The sequence below is a fragment of the Pimephales promelas genome, chromosome 5 (genome assembly GCF_988280905.1).
Source record: "Pimephales promelas chromosome 5, fPimPro1.hap1.1, whole genome shotgun sequence".
NCBI classification, from domain to species: Eukaryota; Metazoa; Chordata; class Actinopteri; order Cypriniformes; family Leuciscidae; genus Pimephales; species Pimephales promelas.
The window spans coordinates 41,120,142-41,134,176 of NC_142773.1; the positions used below are offsets into that span (position 1 = coordinate 41,120,142).

A 14,035-nucleotide genomic window follows, 5' to 3' on the forward strand; every position below is an offset into this window, starting at 1 on the left:
GTCTAATAGGGATTCATTCGATGGATTAATAAATCTTCTTCATCCTGGTGTGTTTCACATTAGATGACATTAAGAGAAAGTTCAGGCATAAAAAAAAAATTTAAAAAAAAATTGCATTACTCATATTAAAACAAAATGGAAGCATGTTATTAAAAAGACTTACCGCAACCGGAGAATTAGTTAATTTTTGTAACAGTTGTAAAATGTTTTATTTGACATTTCTCTACTCAGAGCCACAATCTTACATTATATTATTTTGTTAAGTTAATAATCTACCTAATCTTTATCTACTGAAATAAAAAAATGCATTGGGAAAATGGAATTGCACATGAGATTAGTTGTCATATAGGGTCTATATTTCAGTTTCGAGTCAAAACTGTTTTCGCCAACATAGCTTTGTTGAGTTCAAACACTTCCATAAATAAAGACAAATTGAGATTTACGTCCTCAAAAACTGCAATTTTATCAACTCAGTTACAATTTCTGAGCCTTAACCCCTTTCATTAATTGGTTTGTGATTTAAAACTGTATTACTGTTTACAGAAGGTTTTAAATGCAGATATGTTGTTAAAAAGGTATTTTATGTTTATTCAGAACAAAATGGCATTAAAAAAATAAACCCTGAGACGTATTTACTATATAAAAGCGTGACAACTAGCCCCAGTCTCACGGTGTACTTTTCTTAGACACTTTTTATACTAGCATGGGCTCAAATAAATAAATAAATAAAATAATTAATTTAACACTTACTTGGTGATTAATATGAGTGGTACCGCAACATTTTACAAAAATAATTTCTACCAAAAATTGGAGAGAACTAAAAAAAAATTCCACCTTTTCAACTTCAAATGTTAAATTCAGTTGCTGCCAGTTTTTTTTTTTACACGATATTTCAATATTAATCTGACTTAAAAAAATCGAGTTCAAACTTATTAAAAAAGTTGAAATTGCTTAATTAGTTTACCGTAAAAACATATGTTGCCATGACTTAGGCCTACTGATGATAATTTTTACATTGAGTGGACTATATTAGTATGTGATTTTATGAGTTTATAAATGGAAACATTAAGGAATAGCAAATATACTAACACTAATATAATTTCTGCACACGCAAACTTCTATTAACTTCCTTTAATTGATAATCTAGCGCACCTGCTGCGTAACTCCGCACTGAACTCAGCTGTTAAAGGAGACACACACACACACACACTCACCTGCCGCCAGACACACCGGCAACAGCACTCTGAAGATCAGACCACACACAACCTCAGAAGCCATCGCTCTCAGAAGTGAAGGATGTCAGATGTCCTGGATCCGGGACAGGACGGCATCCTTCGGGCACCCTTACTCTGGATCCTCCATGCATGAGTCCCGGCGGACACTTCCAGTTAACGACTCCCTTTTGTACAAATAAAACGCGTTAAAAGTCTGTCTCGAGTGGGTGAAGTGGTGAATCTAACTCATGCTGATAAAGAAATGTGTTTTCGTCCAGCGGACATCAGGCTCTCCAGCGGCGCGCGCGCGCGGGACGCGTCCGAAAAACGCGTGTATCCTGAGAAAATGTGTCCACAAAAATAATAAATCACTTCGTATCCCGAGGCACAAGTGCGAAAACTGTTTCGAGTTCTTTAAGAGTAAATTAAAGTGTCCCCGGAGTGAGTTTTACGCGCTCACGTTGACGCTTTACAGGAGGACTTCCTCACTTCATCTCCACAGTTGCTCTGGAAGCCACAGGCGTTCCGGTCAAACACACACGCCCGGACAGAAGCGATCCAGCGCGGGTCCAATGAGAGCCCGCGGGAGGAGGGTCCTGTGGCCCCTGAGGGACGCTCCATTTGATTGTTGTTTTACTAAGAACTCATCATCATTACAACGGGGCTTCTAGAAGAACAGATTTTATCACGGTCATGCTCTCTTTTAAGTCCGCTAGGAAATAACACGAGCCTGTCGAATATATGGATTGATCGCATGTTTATATACAGAAGTGGCCAAAAGTGATAGGCCTATCTAAGGGGACTATTTTTTTTTTAAATAACCTTACAAGGTCAATTGAACCATTAAAATAGTTGTTTTATGTTAAATATGAAGGCATCATAAAACAAATAATTAGGCAAAAAAAAAAGCTAAACTATAGCGGTTTTATTTATTAATACAGATAACAGGAAAAAACACTGACTACAACACTGTAAAAAAAATCATGATTTGTAATCACAACATTTTTTTTCTTTTGTCAAATCAACTTAAATAATATAATATAAATCAATATTCAGATAATATAATATTTTGTGTTTCTGGTGATTGAATCAATGTCCTTCATTGTATGAACTCAATTTTTTAATTTCATTGAATTTAAAATTAAGGCAACCAGGTTACTTCATTTTTTTTTAAAGTTAAACCAACAATATTTTTTTTACAGTTATTAATACTTTGTTGGTTCTCTCTTGATTTTCCATATTTATACGCAAGTTTCACATGGTTAAAAAAGTTTTAAAAAAAAGTAAGACGGAAAAAAATTATAGTTTATGATCAAAAGGTTTCATTTATTTTATACTTTAGTCATTGACATGAGTTCCATGCATACATATATATTTAAGAGAAATTAATATTGAAATTAAGCAAGGATGCATTCAATTGATCAAAAATACAGTAAAATATGTGTAATGTTGCAAAAGAATCCATTTTAAAGAAATGCTGTTCTTTTCTCAAAGAATCCTGAAAAAATACAAATACAAAAATATGCCACAAAAATATGAAGTGACACAACTGTTTTTAACATTGATAATAATAATAAATGTTGATCTTCAGCAGCAAATCAGCATATTAGAATGATTTCTGAAGGATCATTTTGATTTGATTTGATTAAAATAATCATAACACAAAGTTTAATCAAAACTTATTTCCATTGTGGTCCTTGATGTAAAGCACAACTTCACTCGTTGGCACTGCATACCGTTACTATGAGAACACACATTTACAAAATATACATCACAATTAATACAAATGAATCACTCAAACAACTTATCTAATATAGGCAACTTTTAACTTTCACACTAAAGCCAACCATATTTGACATTTACATCAAATTCTTCCATGCTTGTGCCTCTGAGTATTCAAAAGACCTTCGACTGTACATTCATGCGACACTGAAGACTGGAGCAATGTCGCTGAAAAATCAGCTTTGTATGGAAACTTGGTGTATTTGCAACTTTTATCTCACAATTATGACTTTTCTTCCTCAGAATTGAGGATTCCTCAGAGTTTCTATGAGATATACAGTCTGAATGACGAAATAAACGTGCAATTCATAGAAAAAAAGTCCACAGTTTTGAAATCAGGAATAAAAATACATTTTAAAAATATATTCAAATAGAAAACAGTTCTTTTACATATAGCACGGTAATAATATTTCACAATATTACTGTATTTTTGCCCTACGGAAGCGTATTGCATTCGCTTTATGTCTTTATGAGTGAGTCATTGAATCATTCATTCAAAAACACTGATTCATTCGGTAATGAAACAAGTGAAGTCTTTATGAGCGAGTCATTGAATCATTCATTCAAAAACACTGATTCATCCAGTAAAAAAGCGGTCTTTAAGAGCAAGTCATTGAATCATTCATTCAAAAATATTAATTCATCCAGTAATGAAACAAGTGAAGTCTTTATGATATAATAGTGAAGTCTTTATGAATAATATTTCACAATATTACTGTATTTTTGCTCTACGGAAGCGTATTGCATTCGCTTTATGTCTTTATGAGTGAGTCATTGAATCATTCATTCAAAAACACTGATTCATTTGGTAATGAAACAAGTGAAGTCTTTATGAGCGAGTCATTGAATCATTCGTTCAAAAACACTGATTCATCCAGTAAAAAAGCGGTCTTTAAGAGCAAGTCATTGAATCATTCATTTAAAAACCCTGATTCATTCGGTAATGAAACAATTGAAGTCTTTATGAGCGAGTCATTGAATCATTCATTCAAAAACACTGATTCATCCAGTAAAAAAGCGGTCTTTAAGAGCAAGTCATTGAATCAGTCATTCAAAAACATTGATTCATCCAGTAATGAAACAAGTCTTTATGATATAATAGTGAAGTCTTTATGAATAATATTTCACAATATTACTGTATTTTTGCTCTAAGGAAGCGTATTGCATTCGCTTGAGGAAACAAAATCTACTCATTTTTCTGAATTAATGAGTTAATTATCTTTTAATTATTAGAGGGGTTCAAACAGTATTAGTATGGTGTTCCTAATAATCCTTTAGGTGAGTGTATATGTGTGTATATATATATATATATATTTATATATATTAGGGCTGTGCAAAAGTTAATTGCGATTAATCGCATCCAAAATAAAAGTCTGTGTTTACATTAATATATTGGTGTGTGCTGTTTATAATTATTTTGTATATATAAATACCTATGCATGCATGTATATATTTAAGAATTATTTGCGCTTAAATTCTGTATATATTTATAAATACATAATCTATATTATATAAATATTTTATATATGAAAAACACATTTTCTTAAATATATACATGCATGTGTGTGTATTTATATATACAAAATAATTATATACAGCACACACAAATATATTATGTAAACACAGACTTTTATTTTGGATGCGATTAATCGCAATTAATTTTTGCACAGCCCTAATATACGTATATATATATATATATATATATATATATATACAGAATATTTGTTCTTATTTTTCTCTGTTTCTCCTCCATAAAAAGTAACTAAGTAATTCGTTACTTTTTTAGGTAGTAACACATCTGTAGTTCTTTACTTTTAAAGTAACATTCCCAAACACTGAGTATAAAGCTGTGCCACACACACACACCTGCTGTTCTCCTGCACTGGCAGTCAGTGTGTGTGTGTGTGTGTGTGCGTGATCTAATGCTGCGAGGCGTCAATAATCCATTTGCCTGACAGTGTGTTTGTTCATTAATGGTGTTGAATATAGGAGATCTGAGAGCAGGACTCTTACGCTCTTTAAAAACTGGACAGCCTCAGGATGGCATCAAAATTTTAACACAAAGCACTTACACCGGATCAAACTTCCTGGATGTTTAATTCCTTGCTCTCATAAGCAGCTAATAATAGAATAATGTCTATAATCCATATACTTAGTGGTCTGCATATACACATTTATTAGCCTTTACATATACACACAGATGAACATTTAGAGATGAAATATTAGGCCCAAGTATTTAAAGCAGCAGTACCTTCATGTTGAAGCATCACAAGGTGACGTCGGCAGTGTTTTATGTGGGACGCTGTTCATGAACTCCAGCCTTCGTCATGTTCGGCACGGCAAACTCCTCACAGTAAAGAAGCAACAAACACAGACTGTTAAAGGGTTAGTTCACCCAAAAATGAAAATGATGTCATTAATGACTCTCCCTCATGCCGTCCCAAGCCCGTCAGACCTCCGTTCATCTTCAGGACACAGTTTAGGATATTTTAGAGCTTACTGTCCCTCCATTGGAAATGTGTGTACGGTATACTGTCCTTGTCCAGAAAGGAAATAAAGACGTCATCAAAGTAGTCATGTGACATCAGTGGGTTAGTTACAATGTTTTGAAGCATCGAAAATACATTTTGGTCCAAAAATAACAAAAACTACGACTTTAGTCAGCATTGTATTGTCTTCCGGTTCTGTTGTGGATCCGCGTTCAATACAATACAATGCTGAATAAAGTCAGAGTTTTTGTCATTTTTGGAGCAAAATGTATTTTCGATGCTTCGAAACATTGTAACTAACCCACTGATGTCACATGACTACTTTGATGACGTCTTTATTTCCTTTCTGGACAAGGACAGTATACAGTCTTTGAATGATATGATGATTTGAGTCGTTAATGACATAATTTTCATCATATTTTGGGTGAACTAACCCTTTAAGTCACTTTTTAATTCAGAGTGAATCATAATCTTGTGTTTTAAACCTTTAAAAGTTCTTCTTGTGTGTTTTATGATATGTGCATTTCTAAATAGTTCTTTTTTTTTAAATCAAGAACAACTTTTGGCTGCTGACAATTCTTGTGTTGTTTGGAAATGTATTTTCATGGGTTTTTATTACAGGTTCTTTGTGGCTTCTTTAAAACACTACAATAAAGTAAAACAAGGTGGCGTTGAACTCAATTGCTCCCACTGTAATTGGACCATTTATTTGTGTTTATTCAAAAATAAGTTATGAATATTTGTTCAAAATATTTGTTTGGGATCGGTACAGTTTAAATGTTTTCGGAAAACATTTACACGGTTGCATATATTTGATCAAAAGTACTATTTATTGAAATATTATTACTGTGAATATATTATAAAATGTAATTTATTCCTGTGATCAAAGCTGAATTTCTAGCATCATTACTCCAGTCACATGATCCTTCAGAAATCATTATAATATGATAATTTGCTGCTCAAGAAACATTTAAGATTATTATCAATGTTGAAAACGGTTCATATGCTGCTTCATATTTTTGTAAAATTTTCTCAGGATTCATTGATGAACAGAAAGCTCTAAAGAACAGCATTTATATGAAATACAATAACATTATAAATGTCTCTACTGTCACTTTTGATCAATTGAATGCATCCTTACTGAAAAAAAGTATTCATGAAATTTTCAAAACAATGATAAACACTATATGTCAATACATATCACTATATGTCAATATATCAATATATATGTCAATGTATATCAGAATTTCTATGATCTTCAGAGGATTTCACAACACTGAAGGAGGAGATATGCTTGTCAAACGTCTAAGTGGCTCGCAGCTAATCGATACTCAGCGAATCGTTTTTACGATTGTTCTTTAAAGGTGGAGACTCCATGATGGACAAATGTCAGGAAACATCGGCCACATATCCATAATTCATCAAAGAGGATGAGTTCAACTAAAAGAAACGTCTTTTCTGATGCACTTCCAGCCAAATCCACGAGTGGAGATCATCTCCATAATCCACTGACATTTCAATTATGCATAAACATAAACGTGATTAGCTACACTGATCTCGTTTAATGCTTGATTGTCCATCACAAAGAAAACCTGTCTCCTGATTGATGTTCGGATCATAAACAACGTCATGTGATGTTGCACTTTTGTTCGGCATCGACCGTTAATAAACATATACAGTCACAGGAATATATAATAAACTATAGGATTTGTGACTGGCATAGATCCACGTGCACAGCTTCTGACTTATGACATCCATTAAGAGCCACTTATATATAAGCTTAACACATTCACATGAATCAAGTTTAACTTGATGGACTGAAATGATGAATAAAAACTAAACAGACGTTCTGACAAAATGTTATCAAAATGACAAAAATACAAAATTACACTAGAAACAGTGTTATTATAGTTACTTAACTCAAATAAAATTAGTTACACTCTAAAAAATGTTGGGTTGCGTCAACCCAAATTTGGGTCAAATTTGGACAAATCCAAATGTTGGGTTAAAAATGTAATTTAAAATTTTAACCCAACTTCAAATTTCAGTTTCAAATGTACATTTTTAACCCAACATTTGGGTTTGTCGACATTTGACCCAAATTTGGGTTGAAACAACCCAGCATTTTTTATAGTGTCAGTGTATACTATTACTTTAACCACACTCTAAAAAATGCTGGGTTGTTTTAACCCAATTTTGGGTCAAATATGGACAAACCCGAAATGTTGGGTTAAAAATGTAATGTAAAAATTTAACCCAACGGCTGGGTTAGTCCATATTTGACCCAAAGTTGGGTTAAAACAACCCAGCATTTTTTAGAGTGTAGTCATTGAAATAAAAATGAAATAAAACCAATAGAGAGGTATATTTTTAAATGACAAAATGCGATAAAAAAGACAAAAAACATACAACAAATAGTTAATCATTTACTAATACATTTCAAAAGTTCAAAACATGCTGGGTTGTTTTAACCCAAATTTGGGTCAAATATGGACAAACCCAAATGTTGGGTTAAAAATGCAAATAAAAACAAATTACAGTTGAAAGTGAAATTTTAAATCGCATTTTTAACCCACAATTTGGGTTTGTCCATATTTTACCCAAATTTGGGTTAAAACAACCCAGCATTGTTTTAGAGTGTTGTATTAATGGTTAAATTGGTTAATAAATGCCGTAAAAATATATTATTCAATGTTAGCTCATGTTAGTTAGTGCATAATTGTAAACACATAAAAAAAGAGTTACCTTACAAAATGAATTCAAAATATGATTCATAAAAACAATAATAAACTGAACACTTTAGCAACGACATTATTGTATCATCATGGCGACAAGTTTCATGTAAAAGAAAACGAGCAAGTAAAAATAATGGATATATTGAATATTAATAATGGACTGACCATGGCTCTGTGCATCCATATGATCAGCCAATCACGCGTCGCGTATAACGGTGATGAACTGCAGTCTGCTCAGCTTTACATTAGGCCTGGTGTTCCAGGTATCACTTTCTTCAGAGCATCATCCTCATCCTCATTAGAGCCCTAAAACATTGATAACCTCTTAACCACGAGTGACCATCTACCCTTAAAGCTCTGCATTATTAAACACTCTTTAGCCAATTAGAATTAGTAGAATGAGGCTTTTAAGCTTCAAAGTTTGTCCATCAAACGGAAGGCAGACATATGGACTTTTCTGTGAAGACACTGTTACTGTGAATAAGAAAGAGATTAATACACAAAAAACATTAGATAATGCATTGAGAAAAATCTGTACACATGGAATTACAGTATATGACTGTAACTTGACATTCAGGCTTGGTTCCCAGGAAAAAAATTATGGTCAGAACAATATATATATATATATATAACTCTTTCCCCACCATTGACAGGATTTTCCAGCTATCGTTGATGAATTCTGCGAGGGACCAAACTGGCAGGCATGAGGAGTCAAAAAGTATATTTTCAAAATTATACGTTTTTATTTCCAAAACAAAAAAATAACTATTTCACAAAAACAGACACATCTAAACTGAGACATGGGGAAACTTATATAGACGGTTTTCACCGACGTCACGTTCTGGGCGGTAACCCGGATGAGTGGCCATTATGGAGGCGTTCGTAGATGAGTGGCCTTTGTGGATCGGCGTTCGTAGATCGACTGTTAGAGACTATTTTTCAAAGATGGCTTCTTCCTGTATTCGCGAAGTTGACTGTGTGTATAAAATATCTTCTTATTAAACTGTATGGACACTGACAAAGTTCTCAATGCTGGTTTGAATGTAGGGACCCTTATTATGCTGTCGTGTTACTGTGGGGCTATTTTGAGCCTTGTTAGTGGTAATAACAAGCGATTTTTATTTGTCATTACTCTATGCCCCATATACTAGCATTATACTAGCGTAGTAGCGTTATAGGCTAAACTGTTTTTAGAGATACAACTATTTACATTCGGCAATCATGAAAACAAATCTCAGATAACGGTTGACTAGGTAGCAATGTGTAATTAGACCAAAGGTTCATTTTGCGCCGGAGTTGTCCTTTAAACAACTGAGTTTCAAACCCTTTTGTCTGTCACCCAGCCGGAGAGACCCTTAGCAACTCCTCAGGAACTGGTAACTCAGAAAGAAAAGGTATTAACTTCACAGAACGTAACTTAAAGATAGTGAACATGAAATTAGCTTAAAGTCCCCGTGAAATCAAAATTGAACCTATTTACTTTGTTAGCGCATATTACTAGTCTTGTGGTGAACAATTAATCCGTGCAAGTGAATATACACTCACCGGCCACTTTATTAGGTACCCCATGCTACTAACGGGTTGGACCCCCTTTTGCCTTCAGAACTGCCTCAATTCTTCGTGGCATAGATTCAACAAGGTGCTGGAAGCATTCCTCAGGGAGTTTGGTCCATATTGACATGATGGCATCACACAGTTGCCGCAGATTTGTCGGCTGCACATCCATGATGCGAATCTCCCGTTCCACCACATCCCAAAGATGCTCTATTGGATTGAGATCTGGTGACTGTGGAGGCCATTTGAGTACAGCGAACTCATTGCCATGTTCAAGAAACCAGTCTGAGATGATTCCAGCTTTATGACATGGCGCATTATCCTGCTGAAAGTAGCCATCAGAAGTTGGGTACATTGTGGTCATAAAGGGATGGACATGGTCAGCAACAATACTCAGGTAGGCTGTGGCGTTGCAACGATGCTCAATCGGTACCAAGGGGCCCAAAGAGTGCCAAGAAAATATTCCCCACACCATGACACCACCACCACCAGCCTGAACCGTTGATACAAGGCAGGATGGATCCATGCTTTCATGTTGTAGACTCCAAATTCTGACCCTACCATCCGAATGTCGCAGCAGAAATCGAGACTCATCAGACCAGGCAACGTTTTTCCAATCTTCTATTGTCCAATTTCGATGAGCTTGTGCAAATTGTAGCCTCAGTTTCCTGTTCTTAGCTGAAAGGAGTGGCACCCGGTGTGGTCTTCTGCTGCTGTAGCCCATCTGCCTCAAAGTTCGACGTACTGTGCGTTCAGAGATGCTCTTCTGCCCACCTTGGTTGTAACGGGTGGTTATTTGAGTCACTGTTGCCCTTCTATCAGCTCGAACCAGTCTGGCCATTCTCCTCTGACCTCTGGCATCAACAAGGCATTTCCGCCCACAGAACTGCCGCTCACTGGATGTTTTTTCTTTTTCGGACCATTCTCTGTAAACCCTAGAGATGGTTGTGCGTGAAAATCCCAGTAGATTAGCAATTTCTGAAATACTCAGACCAGCCCTTCTGGCACCAACAATCATGCCACGTTCAAAGTCACTCAAATCACCTTTCTTCCCCATACTGATGCTCGGTTTGAACTGCAGGAGATTGTCTTGACCATGTCTACATGCCTAAATGCACTGAGTTGCCGCCATGTGATTGGCTGCTTAGAAATTAAGTGTTAACGTGCAGTTGGACAGGTGTACCTAATAAAGTGGCCGGTGAGTGTATATTAAAAAAATGTTTTACCTTGGTAATCTTTAATCAAAATCTGAAAAGTTACTTCCGGTCTGGAACGGTTTCTTTTTCTGATGACGTAGGTTTCACAGTTTGGGTGGGGAAACGCTTAACCACTCCCCTCAAACCGTTAGTTTGCTATGAGCGAGAGATGGAGAGGAGGAGCGCTAGAGTAAAACCCTGCCCTCTGTTCAATATTCCGTTACACTTGGAAATACGTCACAGCACTGGAGAAAAATCGTTTGCAACTTCCGGTTCACGGGGACTTTAATAGAGTGCCGAAGTTACGACGTCACTCTGTAGGCCAAAACGCGGAAGTGAGTTAGCATTTTAGCACTACGGTTCCCTCGCTCTAAAGCCTATGGGATTTTTGAATGGGTTTTTGCTAAATCGGCTGAAATAAGGTCTGTGGTGAACAAAGCCTCTAAATATTTTCACGTTTTGATCTTTGACATAGAACACACAGTTATAACCTGCTTGTGGTTTTTTAAACTTTATTGTGTCTGATTGTGTTTTTTAAAATCTTTATATACTAGGCTTCAAAATGTATAAATTTTGGATTAACTTGTAAAGATTATCTTGCTAGACAAAACGTGTAAGGGTCACAACCCTTTGTTAAACACAGATCTTATTTTTTGCGATTTTCCAAAAGTCTATGGGGAAAATGCATTGCTTTTCGACCGAGGGAACCCATGCGCCGCTAGCTTCCGAGTTGTCCTACAAACTAAGTGACGTCATCACTTCGGTGTGTGCACCCAAACCAAGTCAAATAACTAATAAAACTGTTTTTAAAACTAAAGTGTGTGTATGTGTCCAGTTATTTATTTTCTACAATATGTAATGTGCTCAAAACAAATGAAAGTTACCACCGTTAAAGTTTCCTTGTGTGGCCATCACAGCGTCATATATATTTTTTGTTGTAGTTTGAAAGCAGAGACTATTCTTAAAAAACAGGGTATGTACATTCTGGGTGCTAATTAAGGTACCAATATGCAGCATTTAGTTACAAAAGTGTACCTTTTGAAAAGGAACAGCCCCAGTGACCGCTTTTGTACCTTTTTTTCTGTTAGTCTGGCTTTGTTAACATATTCACTCTGACCACAGGAGTCTCGCTGATCTTAATGGAGGCTGTATCGTCTTCTGTTTCTGAAAGCACACATCATCTCTGACATGAGGAGAAACTCCTCTCTTCGATGGAGTCAGGAGATATACATGAGTTTAAGAGCTAATTTAACTGGGAGGATATCATGAACTGCAGGTGGAAGCAACAGAACCATGTCAAATTGAATCACACGGCAATCTGAGTCCACACACTCTGCTGAGTCGACAAACACTGATCATTAAACAACTTCCCACAGTAATGAGTATTGATGATAATTTCATTACATAAAAGTTAGATCAAGAAACTTCCTGACAACTCCAAACGGACGCCATGATGAACTTGACATCTAAGTTAGTCTTCTTAAAAGCCATAATTATAGCCCAATCTAAACTTTTAATTTCTTAAAAAAGACATTTGGTCAAATACGACACAAGTTGCACGTTTTCCCTTCTGAAAGCCTGCTGTATAATGAATAAGCTTTCTGATTATAACCTCAATCCTCACAAACATGTTTTGGCAGATTATTTGGCCTCTTTAAAAAGCCTTTCCCTATACTCCTTCCAAGCCTTTTTTTAATAAGTTTAGTTCTGTATTTTCAGACTACAGTTTTACTGAAACGAACTCAACAGTTTTGAACTTACCCCAAAGTTACACCTAGTTAGTAGTTAGTAGTTAGTCAATATTCCGTTTCACTTCCGTTTCACTTGGAAATACGTCACAGCACTGGGAAAAAATCGTTTGCAACTTCCGGTTCACGGGGACTTCAACACTTTCTCTGACAAGCCAAAAGAACGTATATTGACAAGAAGTGAAATTGCAACACCAGCGCCCAGCAGCAGCCCTGCGCTTCCGCCATTTCGGGGTGAAAGCGGGAAAGCGACATTTAGTCCAGTGCAGAGATCATTTTTAGGTTGAAATAATTAGGCTAGGTGATTATTTAACTCACAACAGTTAACTTTATAGCAGTTAAAAAAAAGTTGCTACTTAACCGGGCTTTTTACCCCCACATAAATTGAGACAGGGAAGTTTGAGGATTTAATTCATTACTCTCCACATAAGTGTGACAGGTAAGAATAAAGTGATATCAGTTCATAAAGTTATAATAACATAGACCGTTTCCCGGGAGGTAGGCCTACACATAACGTTACTTACAAAAATAAATAAGTTATCAATGAAATAAATTCAGCAAATAAATGTTGTACTAAAATGTAAATGTTTGACAATAAATATATAACAGCAATAGAATGGCTTTACAGTAAACAGTTTTTTTTTTTTTTTTTTTTTTTGCAGTACTAGCCTATCTTATATTAATGACGCAAGACCATGTAAACAAACAAAAAAACACAGCCAATGTCTAAAGTGGCTAATAGTTATAGGCTAACGGACACAGGGCATCAATGATCATCATGTTAACTATGATCCAGGGGATTAAAACGTCCAACATATATTTCAGGCCTAGTTGGTAACTAATAATAGTAGTAAACGTGTAAAGTTGCATACAATTGAAATACTCACTAATGCAAGAAAAAACTACCTCAAAAAAACTGTTATCTGTGCTGTTGTCCAGTAACTCCAGTTGGAATTTTCACCCCGATATGGCTGCCGCGCTACCGAAGCGCCATCTAGTGGCTGTTACCAAAAAAGCATCAGAGTTTCGCCTCTTGTTCTTATATTCTTTGACTTTGTGGATACTACTGAATCCTTGAGTTTTCACGTGACGACGACACCCATCTGGAGGGAAAAACAAGGCTTCCCTTCATAATCTTTACTAAGCGGAAGCTCTAATGTAGTAAGACAATGATAATAAATTGATGATGCATACAGATGAACCCAGAATAAGCGTCTTTCCATAGAAAACCATTATAAAGAAAACGCTAGGGTAATGGTTGGCTCATCTACTCATTTCATCAATACATTTCAATATCACTATTTTAGTACATTGAGC

General features: G+C 35.5%; 1 protein-coding gene across 2 annotated transcripts in view; it reads right to left on the minus strand.

Moving 5' to 3' along the window:
• piezo2b (piezo-type mechanosensitive ion channel component 2b) overlaps positions 1-1,729 on the minus strand; it is a 116,122-nt gene extending 114,393 nt beyond the window's left edge. For both annotated transcript variants that reach the window (XM_089131546.1, XM_089131545.1), the window contains exon 1: positions 1,215-1,729. In XM_089131546.1, the coding sequence (XP_088987672.1) occupies positions 1,215-1,278 (64 nt within the window). In that variant the 5' untranslated portion in view covers positions 1,279-1,729. The remainder of the gene's footprint in view (positions 1-1,214) is intronic.
• Positions 1,730-14,035: the final 12,306 nt, after the last annotated feature.